The sequence below is a fragment of the Garra rufa genome, chromosome 3, assembly GCF_049309525.1.
Source record: "Garra rufa chromosome 3, GarRuf1.0, whole genome shotgun sequence".
In the NCBI taxonomy this organism is placed as follows: Eukaryota; Metazoa; Chordata; class Actinopteri; order Cypriniformes; family Cyprinidae; genus Garra; species Garra rufa.
The window spans coordinates 11,380,857-11,406,158 of record NC_133363.1 but is presented as its reverse complement, the minus strand read 5'-3'; the positions used below and the strand labels follow the sequence as shown (position 1 = coordinate 11,406,158).

Below are 25,302 nucleotides of genomic sequence, written 5' to 3'. Positions count from 1 at the left end.
AAATGTCAGAATTGCGAGTTTGTATAACGCAATTCTGTGAAAAAAGTCCATAGTTTTTTAATTAGTTCCATAGTTAATTTAGTTCTTTAGAGTTTACATAGTAGTAGTCAACAACCAGTCAATTTATATTTTTATATGGATGGCCAGATCACATTAGCAGACACGTACCGCTCACTTTATCTCATTAGGCCCCCTATTATCAGACATTTTCAGTTGCATAATAAAGTAATCATGGTGACTTACATTTGAGGGAATTTCTATAATTGCATTGACAACCGAAAATGTTAACACTTGCGTGATGCTGCATCCAATTTGTGTCAGTAAATGATTAGATTACTCATTTTTTTTATTGTATGTGTTTGTATTCCCTATGCAGATTTGTGTGACCTTGGCCATCGTGTTTGGTGTGGTACTATACAGAGTCTCCATCATGACTGCCCTGCACATGAGTTCCATTCCCACAGTCCGCACTAATATACGAGCCACCGTTAAAACCACTGCCGCTATCATCAACCTCATTATCATCATCATCATGGATGAGGTCTATGGAGCGATTGCACGTTGGCTCACTGTTATGGGTACGTCTGGTTATTGTTCTCAAGACATTTAGTTGTCAGCTGTGTTGCAAAACATTGTTTCAAGAACTTGCTGTTGTTTTCAACCCATCAGAGGTGCCAAAAACTGACAAGAGTTTTGAGGAGAGGCTAATCTTCAAGACATTCGTATTGAAGTTTGCAAATGCATTTACTCCTATTGTGTACCTGGCATTCTTCAGAGGCAGGTGAGAGTATTTTTAGCAAGCATTCAATCTGAAATTGAATGCAAATACTCAGTAACAGATCTTCAATAGGATTTCCCTGTATTAGAGCAACAAGCTCTGTTTCCAAACCTAGTGAGCTACCCTGTTTTCTACCATTTACATTGCTATCCTTACTGAAAAATAAATTACAGACATCAGATCCATACGCTGGGTTAAAACAACCCAATTTGGGTTCTTTTGGTAACCCAACTCTGGGTCAAATATGGACAAACCCAGCGTTGGGTTAAATCTTTGACCCAACATGCTGGGTTGTTTTAATTAATTCAAATATTGAATAAAAACTACTATTTCTGGTTTAAAATAAACCAAAATAGGTTGGAAATAAAAAAAACAAAAAACAGACAGAATTACTAGAGGCAACAATAATAATCAAAACGTGAACATTTATTAAGAAGGGACAAAAATATAAGACAAATTGAATTTTGCAGCATGTAACATTTAAAAGTAATATTCAAGTGTATTAAACAATTATCTGTTATCCTTTTTAACCGAAAAAATGCAGATTCTCATGCCGGTGTCTGAAACCTAAGCTGGCGATGGACAGCTATTCCCCAGGGAAACTTCGAAAACTTCAGACCACTGCCTTGCGTTTCACTTATAGCTAAAAGATGCCGTGACTTGATAACCTATCAATAAACAAACTTGAACTTTTTTTAACATTCAAATTAATTAGAAGCAGGCATAACCCAGAAATTGGGTTAAAAAAAAACAAAAAAAACAGCGTTTTTTAAGAGTGTACAGATAGTGTTTCTCACATAAAGAACATGAAAGATTTTTATGTTTAAATCCATGTATCTGGATAAGTTGTACACTGGAAAAAAAATGCTTTTCTTACTTAGAGTTTTTGTCTTGTTTCCAGCCAAAAATTCTTAAACCAAGAAGGATTTTAGATTTGAGTAAAAATCGTCATTTTAAGAAAAAACAAGACTAAATTATGTGCGTTTTTGCTTGAAACAAGCACTGAAAAGAGAAAGGGTCTAAGCACCGAGCCCTGGGGTATCCCCATGGATAGTTGATGTGATTTAAATGCTGCTCACTTCTCAGATACCTATAAATAGTAGGATCTGGTGATTTACACTTGCAGATTGAGGTCCAACTGCAGGGCTTTAGTGACAGAATAAGCCTCCTGGTTAATTTCTTCTTTTGAGTGTCTGCTTTTGAACTGACGTATGCTACTCATTTCGCCAAGGAACCTTCGATTGGTGCCATTTTCTCTCTCAAGTTTGGTTTCACGAAGAACATCGGATGTTCAGGGGTTAGTGGGCGTTTTGCACAAAACAGGCCTGGAGGAGAGAGGACAGATGCTGTCTAGACAAGATGTTCAAGTGGATTTAAATGCATCATTTACATAAGAGAGGAGGAGCTTTTAGCTGGGTGAACATAGGTGGGCGAGCATTGAAACAAGTATGCGGGAGTGGAGGTTATGTTGGAAGAAAACCAGCGAAGAGTGTGCAGCAGGCAAGGTGGAAATCGCAACACGTTGTAACCTTAAGGGTTATCCAGGTGAATGTTTAAATAACCAAGTAGCACAATTGTTCTGCCATTTTTTACAGGAGGTTAATCCGTAGTAAATCCAGCACTTTTAAAAAATGTTCAAGCTTACTTAGAGACAGATACATTACAAACAATGGAATTTTGTCATTGGAATTTACAGGGATTATTAAGAGCTCTCTCTGATTTGTTTACTCCTGACTTGCAGTTCTAGAATTGATAAGTAAGTGCCAAAGAGCTTATAGATTTGTTGTACTGCAGTGTATTTTGCATCTAACTAGGGGTTGTACGTGTGGTGAATCATGAGCAACACATGAGAGAAATAAGCTACAGGTACAGATCATTGCATAAGTTAGGTCTTTTAACAAGTAGGACTTACCTGTAATTAAGTTAAAACAGCTAACACCTTTTGGATTAACGATACAAAGCATATAACGTCAAAGGCTGGCAAAAAGACTGCTGCCGCCCTACAGTACCAGCACAATTAATACAGATCATCAATAACAGCTACTGTAGTTTAGTATCATGTAATACTCTAAACAATAGAAACAATGTATTGAGCATACACTTACTACTGCAGACGTCCACTGACAGATCACATTGATGCTCTTTTATGGTGCTTTCATAGTGAGTCACTGCATTATTGGTTTCTAGTTGGCATTCCTACTCTTCAGCGGTGATTCCATATTCAATTCCTTTGGTTGTTGCTTTACACACATTGTCACCTGAAGTTGTCATTGCTCACTAAAAGTGAATCATGTCTTGTGGCTTTGTCATTACCTATGGCTGCCAGTGTGAACACGCTTTTAGAATTTGGCCCAAATTTGATATCGTCATAGTATAAATGAGGTATCATCCCTGATGGAATACATATGGAAACTTGTTTTCTCCACGGAATAAAAAATGAAAAAAGATCATTTCACAATTTTTACTTCTTACTTGCAGCTGCGAGTTTACTTTTTTTTCTGAATTCTGAATTTACATCAAGCAATTCTGTTTTTGTTGCTGTTACCACCGTGACATAAAAAAAATAAAGGTAATTGCAACTTTTTATCTCACAATTCTGAATTTATATCTTGTAATTCTAAGAAAAAAAGTCAAAACTGATATAACTCAGATATAAACAGATAAAACTAGATATAAACTCAGAATTGCTTGGAAAAAAATCAACTGGCCAAAATAATGTATCGTCATTATATAAATTAGGTATCGTCATTGGTGGAATACATATGGCAACTTGTTTTACGCCACAGAATAAATAACAATAATAATAATTTAGTTTTAATGTTTTAATTTTTACAATTCTTTTTTCTTGCAATTGCGAGTTTACATCTTGCAATTTTTACTTTTTTTCCCATCTGAATTTACATTCTGTTTTTTTGGTTGTTGTTTCCACAATAAAATTAAAAAAATAATAGTAATAATAATAATTTTATCTCACAATTCTGACTTTTTCTTGTATTTGTACATTTATATTTTGCAATTATAAGAAAAAACTGAGATATAAACTCAGAATTACAAGGAAAAAAATAAACATGCCAAAATTAGGTATCATCCTAGTATAAATTAGGTATTGTCTAGAAATACATATGAAAACTTGTTTTACGCCACAGAATAAAAACATTGTTGTTAAGGTTTCAAAGGTATTGCTGCTCTGACTGATGCTGCTGATCCATCTGTTATTTTAACAGCATTCGTATTGGTTTTTGTTTTTATTAAAAAGAAAAACAAATTTAACTAAAATAATGAAGGACAAATTCAGAACATTGCTGACATTTAAAAAAATCTCAGGATGTGAACTTTTTTCTTCTCAAAACTATAACACCATGAAATATTTTCAGCTCTCTGAACAAGTAGTTTCTTGTTCAAACCAGATTTTTTTTATTGTTATTTTACAATTCTGACTTTTTTTCTTGCAACTGCAATTCTGTTTCCACCATGTAATTAAAAAATAAGGTAATTGCAACATTTTATCTCACAATTCTGACTTTTTTTTTTCAAAATTTCAAGTTTATATCTCACAATTCTGAATTTATATCACACAATTCTAAGAAAAGAGTAAAAACTGCAAGATTTAAGCTCAGAATCACAAAGAAAAAGTTTGAATTTTCTGAAAAGTCGTCCCTCTTTTTTTAGGTGGCGTTAACTACTATGTACTTACATTAATTGTGCACTTATTGTGTACATACATGTTTTTACATTTGTACTTATGTTTAAAAAAATACCTGCATGTAATTACATCTGTAATTAATTTCTGTAATTACATTTAGAACTACTGTTGACTTATCCCCTACCGCTTAACCTACTCTTAATCCTACTCATACCACCAAACCTGCCCCTAACCTTACCCACATCCCACTTCAGTAACAGCAGAAGTGTTTTGCAATACAATATGAACACTGCAGTTATTTTTGATGTAAAGACATAGTAGTTAAATCCACCTAATATAAAGTGGGACCAAAGTCACAATTACCTTTTATTATTTTTTATTTTTTAACCTGTGGCGGAAACAAGCTTCCATAAACACCAGCTTAGACCACCATGAATTTCAGTGCCCCCCTCAATGCTAGTTCATTCAAAATAGCACTGGCTTGGATCCACATCTGTTCAAAAATGCTGGTCTACCTGATTGATCAAGGAATTTTTCCTGAGTAGACTGAAGAACCTGAGTGGAGATGCTAAAACATTAGCATTAAAAAGTGCAACACACAGATTTTTCTGGTTGACTAGTAGTCGTTCATTTTAAGAATTAGTCGACTATTAGTCGCACATTTATTAATAAACCATATACATCATAATAAGCCTTTAATTGCCTACATAGCCTAATAATCGCTCAAACGCACATAAAAAAGCTTGATATAATAATTCTGAATGTTTCAGGGGAAAACAGCAAAGAAAACTGTATTAATCTGAAAAAAGAGATCGGCGACACTGACTCATCATATAAGCAGTAGTTATGTGCCTTATGCATGTTGCATATGGATCACATAATCAGAGAATATTCATTTTAGAAGTAGACATATTTCACTCTCTATGGATATATTTTTCATGTCTGTAAGGCAAGTTACAAAGTTTTGTGCTCAAGTTCACAGAGACTGAAATGGCAGAAGGCGCTTTCATTATTTTACAGAAGCACTTTCGTTTTTATCCTGAGTGTACACAAATAAATGTGAGTCTTTAAAGATTCGAAAGATACTTTTATCTGTATCACCACAAATAACTGAGTATTTTAAGAGCGAGTGACCGCACCTGGGCCTCCATCTCTAATGCAGTGAGCGCACTTCTGTTCAGCTTCCAATCTCTTAAATAGCACACATTTTTCTAGGTTAACATTAAATTAAGTGGCCATATGAAGTTTCTACTACTTACATATTTCAGATGAAAAGCCATATTTGAAGTCGATGAATGGTAGGTGAGCATTTGGACGTCCTGCCTGATGTACTTTATTACCAGGCCAGTCGTTAATGACTTCGCCACTACCTGTGGATTTTTTTTCTGCAGCAAAGTGACTAATAAAATTTTGGTTAACCAAGCCTTTTCTCGTCGACTATTATGGGGCAGCCCTAGTACAGTGTGCTTCTGATAAAATATAATACCGCTCACTGGGTTGTGAAACAGAGCAACCCCTCATCCCACTCATCTCCCCTTTAGGGTACTTTTACTGTAATGTCTGAATTTGTGCAGTGACTGGTGAACTGACTTTCTTCTATCCATTGCCTCCAGAATCATAGGACGTCCAGGCAAATATATCTACGTTATGGGGTCCTACCGGATGGAAGAGGTACATATTTAGTATTCAGCTTCCTCCTTTTATATATGTGTTATTGGTGGCTTCAAGTGCCGGAAGGCATGAACCGTAAAACAAAAATAAATGACAGAGCTCATTGACCCACTGGTGTACATGTGTATAAGCAATATCCATTCTTAACCATAGTCTATTCTTGGAGTCTTGTAACCACATCATCACATGAAAAATAACTTGACAGATTGTCCAAGTTACCTCAGTCGTGATGACTAATACTTTCGGAGGTGTGTAGCCAGTCAACTCCATAGTAACTGAGTCAAATCTCTCTCTGTTTCTCTCTGCAGTGCGCCCATGCCGGCTGTCTGATGGAATTGTGCATACAGCTCTGCATCACCATGCTTGGCAAACAGCTCATCCAGAATAACCTGTTTGAGATAGGCATTCCGTGAGTACATGCAGCATAGCAAAGACATGAGTAGATGGAAGAAATCTGATAAATTCCCACTGCACATTATAGGTGTGGTGCGCGTTTCTTGACGTGATTGCTTTAGGGAATAATTGTACTTTGACGAGAGCATTGTAAATACCTGCCATGATCTGATTTTTCTTTTTTTTTTTTTTTTCATGAACTGACCTTGCTGACCTTTTTTGTGTCTTGCTTGCAAATGCATATTATGTTTCTCTTGGACTAATGCAAATATACGGGATTGCAAGCACAGCTCAGGCAAATGCCTCTGAAAGTAATACAGGTTAAAAGAAATACATGAGCAGGTCCAAACAGAATCTACAAAATTCTTACACATTTTCTGACCTGATTTTTTTTTAGATAACCAGAATCTAGTTATCTAGTCACATGTCACTGTTTCCGGGGTCCAAATGCTCCTTCAGATCCCAAAAACAGCTCATGGTGTGCTGTCCTACTTGAAAATCATGATCCTAGCCTTTATTTGTAAATCTTAGCTGGCCAAACAATAATTTTACTTTTTATTAAAATATCGATTGTGTCTCTGACGTTCAAATAATTTATTTAACAATTTCATTTATTTATTGTCTTTCACAATAATGTATTATTCACAGTTTAGGCTGCATGTGAATCTACTGTCTTTCTGTTTACAATGTATTCGAAAAAGTAATTTATTGTACTCATTGTAATCGAAAAGGTGATTGATTCACATGAATACAGCAGTCTGTTTTACCATATTAAAGAGCATGAAAAATGCATTATTGCAAGACTTTATAGCAAGAATTGTATTTCGCTATAAAAATGACAGATTTTAAAAGCTGAGACTTTGTTTTATATTTAAAGTGCCAAAAGCGCAAAGCTTATTGCTATTATTAGTGGCTGGCACACTAATGGAGTGGCCTAATGAACGCTATAAAAGAATATAATTTCCAAACTGTCTCTTCAAGTATAACACATTTGTGTGATTTCTGCTAATAATTCCTCATATATTCAAATAAATTCCGGTGGCCTGGCAACTTCTCCCAGTGCTCCCAATCTGGGCCATTTGCAACTTGAATCGCTTTGATTTAGTTCTCATAATTTTGACTTTATTCTTGAAATTTCGACTTCATTCTCGAAACATTTCAACTTTATTTTCAAAACAATTCTACTTCATTCTGAAAACAATTCTACTTTATTCTTAAAACATTTCTACTTTATTCAAGAAACATTTCAGCTTTATTCTCAAAACATTTTGACTTTTTTCTTATCATTTCGACTTTATTCTTGTAGTTTAAACTTTATTCTCTAAACATTTCGACAGAATTCTCATCATTTTGACTTTATTCTCGAAATTTTGACTTCATTCTCGAAACATTTCAACTTTATTCTCAAAACATTTAAACTTTATTCTCGAAATATTTCTATTTTATTCTAGAATCATTTAGACTTTATTCTCATCATTTTAACTTTATTTTCAAAACATTTTGACTTTATACTCTAAACATTTTGACTTTATTCTCGACACATTTAAACTTTATTCTCAAAATATTTAAACTTTAATTTCAAAATGTCAATTTATTCTAGAAACATTTTGAAAATTCTCAAAACTTTTGACTTCATTCTCGAAACATTTCAACTTTATTCTCAAAACATTTAAACTTTATTCTCAAAATATTTCTATTTTATTCTAGAATCATTTAGACTATTCTCAAAACATTTAGACTTTATTCTCATCATTTTAACTTTATTCTCAAAACATTTAGACTTTATTCTCATCATTTTAACTTTATTTTCAAAACATTTAGACTTTATTCTCTAAACATTTTGACTTTATCCTTGAAACATTTAAACTTTATTCTCAAAACATTTAAACTTTATTCTCAAAACATTTAAACTTTATTCTCAAAATATTTTAACTTTAATTTCAAAATGTTTCTAATTTATTCTAGAAACATTTTGAAAATTCTCAAACATTTTGACTTTATTCTAATAATTCTTACTTTATTTTCAAAACATTTTGATTTTATTCGTCATTTCAACTTTATTCTTGTAATGTAAACTTTATTCTCAAAAAGTTTTGACAGTGTTCTCATCATTTCGACTTTATTTTTGAAATTTCAACTTTATTCTCAAAACATTTCGATTTTATTTGCAAAATATTTTGACTGTATCCTTGTCATTTCAACTTTATTTTTGTAATTTACAAGAACGAGAACTTTTTTGTTTCGCGTGAACTTTTTTGTTTCAAATGGTTCACAAATAAAGTCAAATTGTTTTGAGATTAAAGTTGAAATTACGAGATATTATCTATTTCAATATTTATTTAATATTTTATTTAAGTTATTCATTAATAGTTTATATTATTAAGTATAATTATAAACAAGTAATAAGCAGCTGTTACATTGAGGAATTGTGAAAGCGTTGTTTTATTCCCATGAGTTTGTATTTAATAACAATTCCCTTCTCATTCACCGTATTTAGCCAAAGTACAAATATTTAAGAAATTACTGCTGTTTGTTACTAACTACCATTATGTCAGTGCATATAAATGTAAACATTTCAATATCATTCTCATTTGTGTCATTTTTATGACAAAAAGTAGGAACATTCCTTGAAAGAATAGTCCAAAAAAAGAGGATATTTTGAAGAATGACCAAAACTGTTTGGTCACAACATTTTTCTTCAATGTTCCACAGAAGAAAAAGTAATTCATTTAACTTCATTTTGCATTATTTTTAATCTACTTACTGCTCGGTTGAAATGATTGTTCCTTTTCATCCAAGATGTTCATGTCTTTCTTTCTTCAGTCAAAAAAGAAATTGTTTTTTGAGGAAAACATTTCAGGATTTCTCTCCATATAATGGATATGTATGGTTCCCCCGAGTTCTTATCGCGAAACAATCGGTTATTTTCAAAACAAATTTACAATTCATATACTTTTTAACCTCAAATGCTCGTCTTGTCTCTGCTATGCGCATGCATAGTCTTTGAAAATCCGGGTCAATACAGTTAGGGTATGTTGAAAAACTCCCAATTCGTTTTCGTCTTTTACTTAAATCCTCCTACAAAGGTGTTTTACCTTTTTTTGTAAAAGGGCGTTTGATCTTCTTTGCACGTTCACTTTGTAAACACTGGGTCAGTACATCTGCAGCAATGTAGGACGATGTAGAAGTTGGGGAAGAAAACGAGATGGGAGTTTTTCCACATACCCTAACTGTATTGAACCAGATTACACAGACTACGCATGTGCATCGCAGAGACGAGACAACACAAGCATTTGAGGTTAAAAAGTATATAAATTGTAAATTTGTTTTGAAAATATCTTTTCACTAGTTAACACCTTTCTTCCTCAGCTGGTTTAGAGCCTTTTGAAGCTGCATTTAAACTGCATTTTGGAAGTTCAAACTCTGGGGCACCATACATATCCATTACATGGAGAGAAATCCTGAAATGTTTTCCTCAAAAAACATGATTTCTTTACGACTGAAGAAAGAAAGACATGAACATCTAGTATGACAAAGGGGGTGAGTACACTGTCTGTAAATTTTAGTTCTGGGAGTGAACTAATCGTTTAAGCCATTTCGGAGCAAATACAGATATTTAATTTAGGTTAATCCAATTTGCTAAAATATAAAATAAACAAATACGCACGGGCAGCTCACAACAACATTTTAAATCATGGCTGTTCTGATGTAAAAGAGCACATGTAATAGATATGCCTGAGTTCACCAAGTCAGATATATGCAAAAGCCACAGTGATCAATAATGTATCTGTGCCACAGGAAACTGAAGAAAATGCTCCGACAACGCAAGATAGACAAAAACCATCAGGAAGAGCTGAACAAAACGCTTCACCGTCACGAGAAGGACCACTTCCTTGGGCCCTTTGTCGGACTCAACCCAGAGTACATGGAAATGAGTGAGTCACTACACACTACGCGCCCACACACACACATACAGACGTATAAACATTGTATTCTCTCCTGGTCCTGCTGGCTCGGCTCTCTGCACTCGTGTAGGAACACGGCATCATTAAAAATGTATTGTAATTACATATTCCGATTATGATGAAATATTAAATTCACGTTGTCCACAACCACTAATTGAAACGTCTAACCACAACTAAACAGATTTATGCACCTCATCTGTTCAAAGCACTGTTACAAGAGATTAATTCAAGCACCTAGACGGCATGTATGCTAAACTGGGTACACGCACGTCCATTCTGTGAAGGATCTGCAGTGTTATTTGTGGAGTTGGTGTGTTACCGGCCCCTCCTCTCATCTCGCCTCATCTCTGCTACAGCGTGGGCTGGACTTCTGCTAAGAGAGAGGCATTATGGGTCCAAAGGGGGGGCTGGCAGAGCAGCGTGAGATTATGAGCTTTAGTTCTGGCTTGAATTCATTAATAACATCCCACCCCCTCATCTACCATCCTCCATCTATACTTCTATCATCTATCCTTCTACCTCTCCTGTCCCATTCCTTCTACCCAATCTCCTCCTGAGACCCTAAACTAGTAACATGCAAGAGCATCAGCTAAAATCAGATTTTAAATAAAGTAAACCCTTGAAGGATAATTCTTTTGAATTATCCTTTTTCATTTAAAGACCAAGCTTCCCAGCATACCAATGTCTGATTTATTTTTTAAGTTTGATAAGATGTTCTCAGTAATTCTGTGAGTTGTGCTTCAGTGGAAGTTTATTGGTGTTTGTGTTTCTTTTTCTTATCTAGTCATTCAGTTTGGGATGGTGACCTTATTTGTGGCCTCCTTTCCGCTGGCTCCCCTCTTTGCCCTACTGAACAACGTCATCGAGATCCGTCTTGATGCCAAAAAGTTTGTCACGGAGCTGAGAAGGCCGATCGCTGTAAGAGCAAAGGACATTGGTCAGTATCTACCATACACACTGATTTTCTGTGAATTATTATTATTTTTTGTTTGGCTTTATTGAGATCTAATAGTAATGTGATGTGTATACACAACTATAGCATTCAATTTTAACTCTTTTTCTCGACACATTTCAACTTCATTCCTAACATTTAGACTTTATTTCCACCATTTCAACTTTATTCTCATCACTTCTGCTTTATTCTCATAATTTTAACTTTATTCTCGAAACATTTCAACTTCATTCCTAACATTTAGACTTTATTTCCACCATTTCAACTTTATTCTCATCACTTCTGCTTTATTCTCATAATTTTAACTTTATTCTCGAAACATTTTGACTTTATTCTCATCATTTCCTCTTCATTTTCGTAATTTCGACTTTATTCTCGAAACATTTAGACGTTATTCTGTTGTTCAACGTTATCCGTTTTGGCTTTATTCTCATAGCATTTCGACTTTATTCTAATAATTTTTACTTTATTCTCGAAACATTTCAACTTTATTCCTAATATTTAGATTTTATTCCAGTCATTTCGACTTTATTCCTAATATTTAGATTGTATTCCCGTCATTTTGACTTTATTCCTTTCATTTCGACTTTATTCTCGTAATTTTAACTTTATTCTCGAAACATTTCAACTTTATTCCTAATATTTAGATTTTATTCCCGTCATTTCGACTTTATTCCTAATATTTAGATTTTATTCCCGTCATTTCGACTTTATTCCTAATATTTAGATTTTATTCCCGTCATTTCGATTTTATTCCTAATATTTAGATTTTATTCCCGTCATTTCGACTTTATTCCTGATATTTAGATTTTATTCCCGTCATTTCGACTTTATTCCTGATATTTAGATTTTATTCCCGTCATTTCGACTTTATTCCTGATATTTAGATTTTATTCCCGTCATTTCGACTTTATTCCTGATATTTAGATTTTATTCCCGTCATTTTGATTTTATTCCTGATATTTAGATTTTATTCCCGTCATTTTGATTTTATTCCTAATATTTAGATTTTATTCCCGTCATTTCGACTTTATTCCTAATATTTAGATTTTATTCCCGTCATTTCGACTTTATTCCTAATATTTAGATTTTATTCCCGTCATTTCGACTTTATTCCTAATATTTAGATTTTATTCCCGTCATTTTGACTTTATTCCTAATATTTAGATTTTATTCCCGTCATTTCGACTTTATTCCTATTATTTAGATTTTATTCCCGTCATTTCGACTTTATTCCTAATATTTAGATTTTATTCCCGTCATTTCGACTTTATTCCTAATATTTAGATTTTATTCCCGTCATTTCGACTTTATTCCTAATATTTAGATTTTATTCCCGTCATTTCGATTTTATTCCTAATATTTAGATTTTATTCCCGTCATTTCGACTTTATTCCTAATATTTAGATTTTATTCCGGTCATTTTGACTTTATTCCTAATATTTAGATTTTATTCCCGTCATTTTGACTTTATTCCTAATATTTAGATTTTATTCCCATCATTTTGACTTTATTCCTTTCATTACGACTTTATTCCTAATATTTAGATTTTATTCCCGTCATTTTGACTTTATTCCTAATATTTAGATTTTATTCCCATCATTTTGACTTTATTCCTTTCATTACGACTTTATTCCTAATATTTAGATTTTATTCCCGTCATTTTGACTTTATTCCTAATATTTAGATTTTATTCCCATCATTTTGACTTTATTCCTTTCATTTCGACTTTATTCCTAATATTTAGATTTTATTCCCGTCATTTCGACTTTATTCCTAATATTTAGATTTTATTCCTGTCATTTCGACTTTATTCCTAATATTTAGATTTTATTCCCGTCATTTCGACTTTATTCCTATTATTTAGATTTTATTCCCGTCATTTTGACTTTATTCCTAATATTTAGATTTTATTCCCGTCATTTCGACTTTATTCCTAATATTTAGATTTTATTCCCGTCATTTCGACTTTATTCCTAATATTTAGATTTTATTCCCGTCATTTCGATTTTATTCCTAATATTTAGATTTTATTCCCGTCATTTCGACTTTATTCCTAATATTTAGATTTTATTCCCGTCATTTCGATTTTATTCCTAATATTTAGATTTTATTCCCGTCATTTCGACTTTATTCCTAATATTTAGATTTTATTCCGGTCATTTTGACTTTATTCCTAATATTTAGATTTTAGGAATAAAGTCAAAATGACGGGAATAAAATTTTGACTTTATTACATTTTGACTTTATTCCTTTCATTTCGACTTTATTCCTAATATTTAGATTTTATTCTGGTCATTTCGACTTTATTCCTAATATTTAGATTTTATTCCCGTCATTTTGACTTTATTCCTAATATTTAGATTTTATTCCCGTCATTTTGACTTTATTACTAATATTTAGATTTTATTCCCATCATTTTAACTTTATTCCTTTCATTTAGACTTTATTCTCGTAATTTTAACTTTATTCTCGAAACATTTCAACTTTATTCCAAATATTTAGATTTTATTCCCGTCATTTTGACTTTTTTCCTTTCATTTTGACTTTATTCTCGTAATTTTAACTTTATTCTCATTATTTCTACTTTATTTTCCTCATTTCAACTTTATTCTTGTAATTTTGACTTTGTTCTCGAAACATTTTGCCTTTTATTCTCATCATTTCTACTTTATTTTCATCATTTCGACTTTATTCTCGAAACATTTAGACTTTATTCTGAACATTTTGACTTTATTCTCATCATTTCCTCTTCATTTTCGTAATTTCGACTTTATTCTCGAAACATTTAGACGTTATTCCGAACATTTTGACTTTATTCTCATCATTTCGGCTTTATTCTCATAACATTTCGACTTTATTTTTGTAATTTTGACTTTATCCCTAACATTTAGATTTTATTCCCGTCACTTCAACTTTATTCTCATCATTTCGGCTTTATTTTCATAACATTTCGACTTTATTCATGTCATTTCAGCTTAATTCTCATAACATTTTGACTTTATTCTTGTAGTTTCAACTTTATTCTTGTAATTTTAACTTTACTCTCAAAACATTTTGACTTTATTCTCATTATTTCTACTTTATTTCCGTAATTTCAACTTTATTCTTGTAATTTTGATTTTATTCTTGAAACATTTTGCCTTTATTCTCATCATTTCTACTGTATTTTCATCATTTCGACTTTATTCTCGAAACATTTAGACATTATTCCGAACATTTAGACTTTATTCCAAACATTTAGACTTTATTCCCATCATTTCGACCTTATTCTAATCATTTCGGCTTTATTCTCATAACATTTCGACTTTATTCTTGTCATTTCTACATTATTCATGAAATATTATGACTTTTAATCTCGTAATTTTAGATTTTTGGCTTTATTGAGATGTAATGGTAATGTAATGTTTACACACATAATTATAGAATTCCTGTAGCTTAAACAATAAAGCATGGCACAAGCAATGTCAAGGTCATGGGTTTGATTCATCATGGGTGAAAGTAAGTCACTTTGGATAAAGGCATCTACCAAATGCATAAATGTAAATTTACATAATAAGACATTACAAGTTATATATACCAGTACTCTGAAATTCAGAGTAAAAAAGCATATACCGGTAAATGAAAATATTGTGTTCTCCAAAAATTTGGATAATTACAAAAGTGATATTGATTTTATACAGCAGCTGAATAAACATCTTCTGTCTCTTTCATTATTATTAAAGGGTTAGTTCACCCAAACATGAAAATTAGCCCATGATTTACTCACCCACAAGGCATCCTAGGTGTACATGACTTTCTTCTTTCAGTCAAATCCAATCGGAGTTATATTATATATTGTCCTGGCTCTTCCAAGCTTTATAATGGCAGTAGGTGGGTGTTTCTGTTCAACAGTCCAAAAGAAGTCCGTTAAAATGCATCCATCTACATGCGCTGCTAAGAAGTAACGAATGTGGAAGCGGAGAGGAGAGAGCAAAACAAAACACCAGTAACGAATTAGAAGTACAAAAGGGGGATTTGTAAAGAATTTTTTTTTCAAAAAGAGGATTTCGATAAAAGTCGAGAGGAAACTGGGTTTCTTTTGCTGAAGTAAGGAAACAAACGTTGGTTTTCGCGAGGCTCGCGGGTACAACAGTAAGCGCAAGCTAGATTAAAGTGATTATTATATCGTAAATATGGATATTTTTCTCATAAAAACACTTCAATTCACTACAGGAGGCCTTTATTCACCCCCCCAGAGCCGTGTAAGGCACTTTTTGTTTTCGATTAAATTCACTTTATTGGACTTGTTTTGGACTATTGAACAGAAACACCCATCCACTGGACAATGGGACAATTTATAATATAACTCTGACAGGATTCGACTGAAAGTAGAATGTCATGTACACCCAGGATGCCTTGAGGGTGGGTAAACTAACCCTTTAAGTGACATTTTTATCAACGAAAAGTGTTCCAATCAAAGCCACAGCAGAAACATTGCGAATCTCCACAGGCAACTTAATTTTGGAAGGGATTGAATTTCCTTACTAAATGAATCAACTGTTTTGAATTTAGTTGAGTGACTGATTCACTGACTCATTCATTAAAAATCACTTGCTTTATACCCAAATTAGTCATTTTAAATGGATTGTTTGCATGATTGAATGGTGGTTTTAAAGTAGTTTTAAAACATCATTTATGCAGTGCGATTGTCACTTCAGGCAGGTTCTGTGCCTCTTCTGCACTGCACAGATGGATTTTGTTAATACTGACTCATTTAATTGGTAACAGCCCATAGTGTCTTACTCTAACTGAATTTATTGATTACATTCAAAGAGCTGACATGTTTAATAAGGTTAGAGAACAAGTTGTCCTTATAAAGGTAAAAATGCCTTTGGAAATCAAATTAGGGGTAAAATGTCACCCATTAATGAAAAAGTTAATTTCTATTAGTGATCCTGCCTTGTAAATGTGAAGTTTGCAGTTTCCTTTCTTTTTCTTTCTTTCTTTTTTTCTTTCTAGCAGTGATTATGTTGGTTTAAAACTTTATTGTGTGTATGAACTGTTTTCTCCAAACTGAAATTCAACAACAGTCTTTTTTAATTATGTTATAATGTTCTATAATAGCTGTTAGATAAAGCAACACCATAAACAAAAATCAACTGCATGATTAAGATTTTCATGTTAAGTAACTGTTTTCACTGTTAGCAAATTAATGATGTCTATATATGTATTTATTTTTGCAAACCTAACTTCGGTTATCAATATACCCTGCTCAGCGTAGTTTAAAGTATGGTAAATGAACTGTATCTTTTTTTCTGGACAATAATGGAAATGTTCACTTGCTTTTTTCTGGCCAAGCCAAAAGGTTTGTCTATCTATAGACTTATCTCATGTCTTAATTTTGAGAAAAGGGCAGATGCATGTTTTCATATCACTAAACTGAATTTAAAATCTACAACTTTAAACAAGATTGAGCCGCACATGATTATACACAGCTTTTTTTAAGTTCTAGATGTAAACTACTGAAGTTATATTTTTAAGACTTTATCACCACCTAGTGGTATTATGCGGCAACAACGTGTTTTAATTTTGTGACTCACAAACCCTGTCAAGAATGCGGATATATCAAAAGAAAGAAAGATTTTGGTCAAAAATTATTTCTTACACTTTAATTTAAGAGTATAATTTATATATTTGAGATTTATACATAATCTGAAAGCTGCTTTCCATTGATATATGGTTTGTTAGGATAAGACAATATTTGGTCGAGATACATCAAAATACTGAGAAAATCACCTTTAAAGTTGTCCAAATTAAGTTCTTAGCAATGCATATTACTAATCAAAAATTACATTTTGATAGGTTTACAGTAGGAATTTTACAAAAAATGTTTATGGAACATGATCTTTACTTAATTTCCTAATGATTTTTGATATAAAAGAAAAATCAATAATTTTGACCCATACAATTTATTTTTGGCTATTGCTACAAATATACCCCAGCGACTTAAGACTGGTTTTGTGGTCCAGGGTCACATTTAGGGATGGCATTCAGTCTTACCCAGCACTATTTAGTGGCTTTAATTATAATGACATTTAAAATACAAATATGTGTATTCCAATATCTCTCTATTTCTGTTTTTTTTTTTTCATCTTTAGGAATCTGGTACACTCTTCTCAGAGGACTCAGTAAAGTGGCCGTCATTGTTAATGTAGGTTTTTCGTTCCATGTGTTTGTTCTGAAACTATTAAGTATCGTAATGTACCTGTTATGTAAACTACCATGCACTGAAAGTAATTATTAGTGGCAAGCATTACTACTAATTTTGTCACTGCTCAGATTAACTGTACGTTTTTAACATTAAGCAATAATCCTTGGTGAACAACTCACTCCTTAAAATTTGTGCGGAGAACATGAGTGAAACCTTTAGTCATCCCACACCTGAGCAGAGGTGTGCTGTTACTTTTCCGAGCAATCTGACTAATGATGTTCACATGGTGGATTAAAAAACTGGTGAAAGAAATCTCATAGTTACTTAATGCAGGACACAAGCCAGTATTAGAGATTAGAACACAGGGCCAGTTTGCAAACACCCAGAACACCCTGATGAATGCATAGAAACTTATTACCAAGGTTTGGCGAAGGCTAATCCTCCTGTGTCACTCTTCAGGCGTTTGTGATCGCATTCACCTCTGACTTCATCCCACGCCTGGTCTATCAGTACATGTACAGTCCAGACGGGACTCTTCATGGCTTTGTCAATCACACCCTTTCATACTTCAATGTTAGTCACTTCCAGCCTGGCACAGAGCCTTTGCAGCCAATGCACCTGGGATACAAAGTGGAGGTTTGCAGGTACTGAGTTTGTTTTTTGGGTGTCTGAATGTTTTTTCTATTTAGATGTGGTGTATGACACTGCATAATATTCATTATGTTTACACTGTCCACAGATATAAAGATTACAGGGATCCTCCGTGGTCTGACACACCATACCAGTTCTCAAAAGAATTCTGGGCCATTCTGGCGGCCCGATTAGCTTTCGTCATTGTCTTTCAGGTCAGTTAAAAGATTCATTTTAAAAGAAATGCACAGGTCATAATTTCACCTCTGTAATAATACTATGATTAATAATGATCATATGCTTAATTAGAACACAAACAAGTTATTAAAATGCTCCTAACTCATAATTTTCACATTGTTATACAGTTGAAGTCAAAAGTTTACATACACCTTGCAGAATCTGTACAATTTTAATTTTTTTTCCAAAATAAGAGGGATCATACAAAATGCAGAGAAAATAATATTTGAATTGATAAAAATGACCCTGTTCAAAAGTTTACATACACGTGATTCTTAATACTGTGTTGTAACCTGAGCTGTTTTTTTGTTTGTTTGTTTGTTTAGTGAGAGTTGTTCATGATTCCTATGTTTGCCTGCTGTTCTTGAAAAACATTCTTCAGGTCCCACAAATTCTTTGGTTTTTCAGCACTTTTGTGTATTTGAACCCTTTTCCAACAATGACTGTATGATTTTGAGATCCATCTTTTCACACTGAGGACAACTGAGAGACTCAAATGCAACTATTACAGAAGAGTCAAATGCTCATTGATGCTCCAGAAGGAAAAATTATGCATTAAGCGCCAGGGGTGTAAACTTTTGAACATAATGAAGATGTGTACATTTTTCTTATTTTGCCTAACTATCATATTTTTTTCATTTAGTGCTACACTTCAGAAGATACTTACATTTTCCCAGAAGACAAAATAAGTCAAATTTACCCTGATTTTCAATTACCCTGAAATTCAAATCCACTGAAGCATCAGTGAGCGTTTCAACATTCTGTATAGTTGCATATGAGTCCCTCAGTTGTCCTAAGTGGGAAAAGATGGGTCTCAAAATCATACAGTCATTGTTAAAAAGGGTTCAAATACACAAAAATGCTGAAAAAACAAAGAATCTGTGGGACATGAAGGACTTTTCTAAAAGAACAGCAGACAGTTTAACTGTTTAGGACAAACAAGTGACTCACAACTATCACTAAACAAAAAAAAAAAAAAAAACCCAGCTGTGTATCATTCAGGTAACAACACAGTATTAAGAATCAAGTGTATGTAAACTTTTGAACGGGGTAGTTTTTATAATTTCAACTATTGTTTTCTTTTGTGGACTATATGTAAATGTCTTTTATGTGAAATATCTTATTCAGTACTAAATAAAAAATAACATGCATTTTGTATGGTTGCAGAATCTGCAAAATGTTATATAAAATTTTACTTCAACTGTATGTACACATTATGTATATATGTGTAATATATACATTAGAAATCAAAATTAAAGAGCAAACAATTTTCTTACATTTCAAGGTCACTGCTTAGTCCTATTCGAAGTTATCCTAACAAGAGTAGAAGGGCAGATTTTTCTGTCAGAGCCCGACAGGCATTAAGATATTTATGTCCGAACCCGATCCCAGCCCGACACAGTTAAAATCTTTTTTTTTTCTCATACTAATGACACATGCACTTTTTTTGTGTGGAAAGCCCGCTTTTATTAAGCAAGTTGTCCTGGCTAGTTTCACACATTTCTGCACACAGGAAGACGGATTTGGGGTAATGTTTTTACATTTATTTTAATCACAAAAACGAACATTTGCATCAAGTGAAACAGGCCCGTTGGCTACCTACTAAGCAGTTTTAAATTTTAAATGGTCAATGCCTTACGCTGGTTTCACACTGGAAGCGCAAGCAGAGCAGAGGCAGCGCAGAAGCAGCGCGTATGCAGAGCGGGAGCAGCGCGTGCCCATTGTGCTTTCACACTGGCAGCTGAACCGCGGATTGTGAACTTCAGTTACATACGAGTATCGTTCATTCAGTTGCGGATTTCAGGTGTTGTCCGACAATTAGGCTATTGGTCATGTGCTTTTATTTATGATATGGGCAGCATGCTGTGATGCGGACGTGTTCCCCTCTGTCCCACATACACAGGCTAACATGCTGTATAGTTTACAAGATAAAAAAATATCTTTCTCTTTTTTTATGTTGTAGATTTAAGTAACAAATGAGAAACGCTAAATTATTTAATACATTTTCAGACAAAGGTCGTCCTAATGATTCCCAGTTTGGTTTAAGATAATTAAAGCAACCGTTTTTCAATAACGAAAAGAATATGTAAAACTATGGTATTTGGGGTAAAAGTCGCCCCTGCTGTTGGGGCTAAAGACACAATAATTTACAAGATAATTAATAGATGACTGACTTTTCAATATGTTGACATGACATGGTTCGATTCAGATGGTAAATATCATAATTTATTATGGTGGTTGTCCACCAAAGATAATCATCAGGTTTATAATGAAACCATTATATGTAAAAACATGATAAGACACATCATATACATTTATAATTTGTTGTTACTACTGTAAATCTATATTAAATTATTATAGGATCTCCTTCAGTACTTTCAGAAATTTCACTTTTAAAAAGATTGCTAACGTGATTGTTTTGAACAAGTGTAACTACGACATTATTTATAAAACCCCACAAAAACATTATTTTGTGCTGGTGAGTCTTTTAAAGGGGCTATATGAAACTTTTCCCCCAAAATAAACGTAACAATAGCCTTTTTATTTGACCATTTATGACTCAAACATCTCCTGATGAGCATACTGACACCTTGTCAGCTCACAGTAGGTGCACCTATAACAGGGCTCGCAAAATTTCAAAATCTCTGGTAGCCCTTCGGGCAGGTACTCTTCAGATTTTGGTAGCCCGAAAATAATTTAACTAGCCCAAATAAAAAAAGACTTTTTATATATATATATATATATATAGAAAATCAGATAGGAGTCTAAGGCCCGGTTTTGTATATGGGGCTTAGCCTAAACCAGGATTAGGCCATAGTTCAATTAGGACATTTAAGTAATTTTTATAACCGTGCCTTAGAAAAGAAACTATACTGGTGTGCATCTGGAGACAAAACAAAGTCACTGATATATTTTAAGATCAGTCAGTCCAAGTTTCTTTCAGTTGAAACAGCTCAGATTTACATTTAATCTAGGAATAGGTTTAAGCCTTGTCTGTGAAACTGGGGGTAAATGTCAATCAAAAATGTTTTCAATACACAAATATAAACAAATATCAAGGAATGCTTTTTATTTCACTATTTGGTGTATCTGCAGAATTTTAAAATATAAATTTAAGGCAATTTATGACCCTTTTTAAGAGCTGCACAAGTAATATGAACAGTATGAGTAGGATTGGACAGTGTACGGTAGAATATTATATGATTTATAATTCGGATACAGGTTCACACAAAAACTAAATATCTTATACAATGGCATTTCAGCCTTTATACCATTAAAAGGGATAAATCGAGTATATCATTTATTATATTTATTTAAAACATATATATTACCGTCTTAGAGTTGTAAATGTAAAAAGTTAATGTGCCTTCTAAAAATCTAAACAATTGTGTTTTCTGCATAAAAACATAGGCCGATTCATTCTCCGTCACAAGAGGGCGCTTTAGGAGCGCTGAAATACTACGGTTTCCCTAGTAACGGCTGTATACAAAGCACCATTAACCCTGTTTTATCCATAGACATATATAAATATGTCTATGGTTTTATCAGGCATGAAATGAAAATGCCAACGACACATTTCTGAGGACAGTCGGTTCCCTTCAGATACATTCATATAAAGACATCCGTGCCGCGTTTTGACTTTGAAACGTGCAGCGTGCATATTTATTCAATGACATCATTGCCTTTTGAAGTTTAATCCAGCTCTATCGCGATTCTCGTCTTTCTGTCCCTAAATGTAAGACCTCCTAAATTATAATTAAGACTTTTCTTTATACTATTTAACATATTTAAAACTTTTTATGGCCTTAAATTTGATACAACTAAATTAAAGAGTTTTTAAGGACCTGCAGGAGACGTCTACTTTACGATAGCCCGTCGGGCAGCCCAGTGACACATTTTGGTAGCCCGACTGGAAAACACAATAGCCCCGGGACGTCGGGCTAGCGATTTTGCGAGCCCTGTTTAAGCCTGTATCATATTTTTCCTATTTTCTGTCTGGTCTGATTTTTCGCGCGCTGTATGCGGATGTGACGTCAAGCGGGTTCATGTTAAACGTTTCAGATCACTCTGCCACCACCGCTAGTCAGCAATTAGCCTATTATTGCAAACAAACATAGTTTCTCAAACAATATATGTATTTGACTGTTCTTACCTCTGTAAACATAATGTTGACTTCTTTGCAGCGGATGACTTGTAAAGTTTGCACGTACAAGCGCGCGTTGCCAGAGCGAGCAGAAAGGAAGAGCAGTTCCGTTTTTTTGCCACAGGTGTCAGTCGCGAGTTTAAATTTCAGAAAACTGCATATAGCCCCTTTAAGCCGTGATTGTGGTGCATATGATACACAAAATTTTTTAAGTTAATCAGGTCAATTTTGATGAAGAACAATGCACTGTGACTTTAATCCAGCGTAAGCGGTGCAGCAAAAATAGAGTCGCCGCCGAAACGATCGCGGCACTGACGCTTCTGCTTTGCTACGCGCTGCTGCGCCGCCTCTGCTTGCGGTGTAAATGATCTGTTAATGGTGCGTTCACACCGGACGCGAATGAAGCGGCAAGCGCGAGTGATTTACATGTTAAGTCAATGCAAAGATGCGAATAGCCATCCTGCGGCGAGAAACGCGCGAATGAAGCGGCGCGCATTGAGCGTTTCAAGCGATTGCCGCGCCATTCGCGCGAGTTCAAAAATCTGAACTCTGGCGAAAATCCGCGCCGCGTTAACCAATCAGGAGCTTGCTCTAGTAGTGACGGTGGCAGAAATCCGAAACAACAATGGAGGACAAATTCACCGTTGCTGTCTGTGGTTACTCGGAGCTGTACGATACATCTTTGGACTTTTGTAGAAACAGGAATAAAAAGGATCTTGCTAGGAAGAAAGTGAGTGAAGAGGTCGGACAATCTGGTAAATTTAAAAAAACGCTCTTTACTCAATTTGACCTACACATATATACATATTGAGACTACAAGCAAGCTAAAGCTGGCAAATTGAGCTCATTCACCTATTTTACAACTACTTTCCCGCTGACGAGTGGCAGACGCCCCTCCCATGATGCGAATTCGCATCCGTTGTGAAGAAAATGTCACGCGCAAATGACGCGAATTTACCGCGCGAATGGCGCGAGTAAACTCAAATGTTCAAGCGTTCAACTACGCGCGAATAGCGTGTTTTTTCCGCGCAAGTCACGTCCGGTGTGAACGCATCATAACATGGGCGTCGAAAAAAATACGCCCTGCTTACGTCCTGCTTACGCGTGCAGTGTGAAACCGGCGTTATCGCGCTGATGTGACCGAGCCTGACCCGAACCCGAGCATCCTTTCTAAATATCTGTCCAAACCTGGCCCGGCCTGTCGGGTACCGTCGTGCTCGGGTCGGGTATCCATCCTCTAGACCAGTGTTTCTCAACTCCAGTCCTCGGGACCCACTGCTCTGCACATTTTGTATGTTTCTGAGTCTGACACACTCAGTTCAGTTCATGAATCTTTCTACTAATGAGCTGATGATCAAAATCAGGTGCCTTAAATGAGGAAGACATACAAAATGTGCAGAGCAGTGGGTCCCGAGGACTGGAGTTGAGAAACACTGCTCTAGACCCTATCAGTCATTGCAAGAGAAGTTGGTCATTCCAAATCTGTGATTTCCTCGAATATTGCAGGTTTACAATGACACTAATTCATGCAAGTCCCCAAAAAGGTTGGTCATCCACGTAAGACAAATGCACAAGAAGAACAGGGAATCAGTTCAACACTGCAGCTGGAATTGCTTGCCAGTTCAGTGCTAAACAGGGTAAATACAGATACATGGCAGGGTGAATGCAAATATTTGTCAGAACCTCCTTCAGCAACATGCAGTTCCTTCCCTGCAAGCATCTTCCAGTCAGCCTGCCATTTTCATGCAAGAAGGCCTGATCTACAAAGTCATGGCTAAGAAAAAACACTACAGTTAACAAACTATGGAAGAGAGTGGAAGAAGAATGGACCAAGATCACACCAGAGCCTTGTGAGAAACTAGTGATGTCCTGCAGCCACAGATGTGCTGAAGTCATTCAAAGCAAGAGCCTGTACACTTCCTACTAATTTCTGACAGCTGTAACCCTCCAAAATTTAGTTTCGTGCTACAGCGGTTACTGTTCTCTAATTTTGATTACTGTGTTTTCCACAAAATTAAGGTTTTTGTTGAAATGCCTTGGTTAATAGAACAGTTGTATACCTAGCAGCTAATATTCCTTCAAATTTGGAGTCACTCTAATTCAAATGTGTACTTCTCTCTGGTCTCTCTTTACAGAATGTGGTAATGCTGATGAGTGACTTTGTGGATTGGCTAATCCCAGACATTCCCAAGGACATAAGTGTTCAGATACACAAGGAGAGGAACCTCGTTGTGGAATTGTTCATGAAAGCGGAACGGGGCAAGAAGTACAGGAATACCATCGGAGACCCAAGCCCCCAGCCGCTCCGCTCGCGTCCCAGCTCACAAGCTTAGTCCAGCGCTCGCTCTGATCCCAGTGCTGTGATGGAAGCAGTAATACGGTCCATTCCAGGACCTGTTTATCACTCAGTCCAGCTCTGTGACCTGCTCAAACAGAACGGAAAGGCTGTAGAGGACTGGCCTGGCCTGGAGGATCACTGCTGTAAGGATCAATGTTGCCACAAAGAATGTTACATGACTGCCGCCTCATTGGTATACCAGAAAAAAGTTACAAGAAAAAGATTCTTCTTTTTTTTTAATTACTATTATTATTATTATTTCTTATGTCTGTTACCGAATTAAACACTCTCCTGGATCTTTTTCTATCAGCTATATGCAACTTCTGCTGGTAGGCTTGTTTAGAAAGAGGGCTGTAGG

The 25,302-nt window shown here is 34.6% G+C and overlaps 2 protein-coding genes across 3 annotated transcripts in view; one reads left to right on the top strand and one right to left on the bottom strand.

Moving 5' to 3' along the window:
* The window catches only part of LOC141332452 (anoctamin-1-like), a 27,272-nt gene extending 1,984 nt beyond the window's left edge, over positions 1–25,288 (top strand). The window contains exons 2-11 of the mRNA XM_073837585.1: positions 377–578; positions 670–781; positions 6,035–6,092; positions 6,401–6,501; positions 10,284–10,420; positions 11,235–11,387; positions 17,543–17,595; positions 18,055–18,239; positions 18,335–18,440; positions 24,742–25,288. Coding sequence (XP_073693686.1) covers positions 377–578; positions 670–781; positions 6,035–6,092; positions 6,401–6,501; positions 10,284–10,420; positions 11,235–11,387; positions 17,543–17,595; positions 18,055–18,239; positions 18,335–18,440; positions 24,742–24,939 — 1,305 coding nt within the window. The 3' untranslated portion in view covers positions 24,940–25,288. The remainder of the gene's footprint in view (positions 1–376; positions 579–669; positions 782–6,034; positions 6,093–6,400; positions 6,502–10,283; positions 10,421–11,234; positions 11,388–17,542; positions 17,596–18,054; positions 18,240–18,334; positions 18,441–24,741) is intronic.
* csnk1g1 (casein kinase 1, gamma 1) overlaps positions 1–25,302 on the bottom strand; it is a 74,717-nt gene that overhangs the window by 30,232 nt on the left and 19,183 nt on the right. The gene's annotated exons all lie outside the window — the stretch shown is intronic.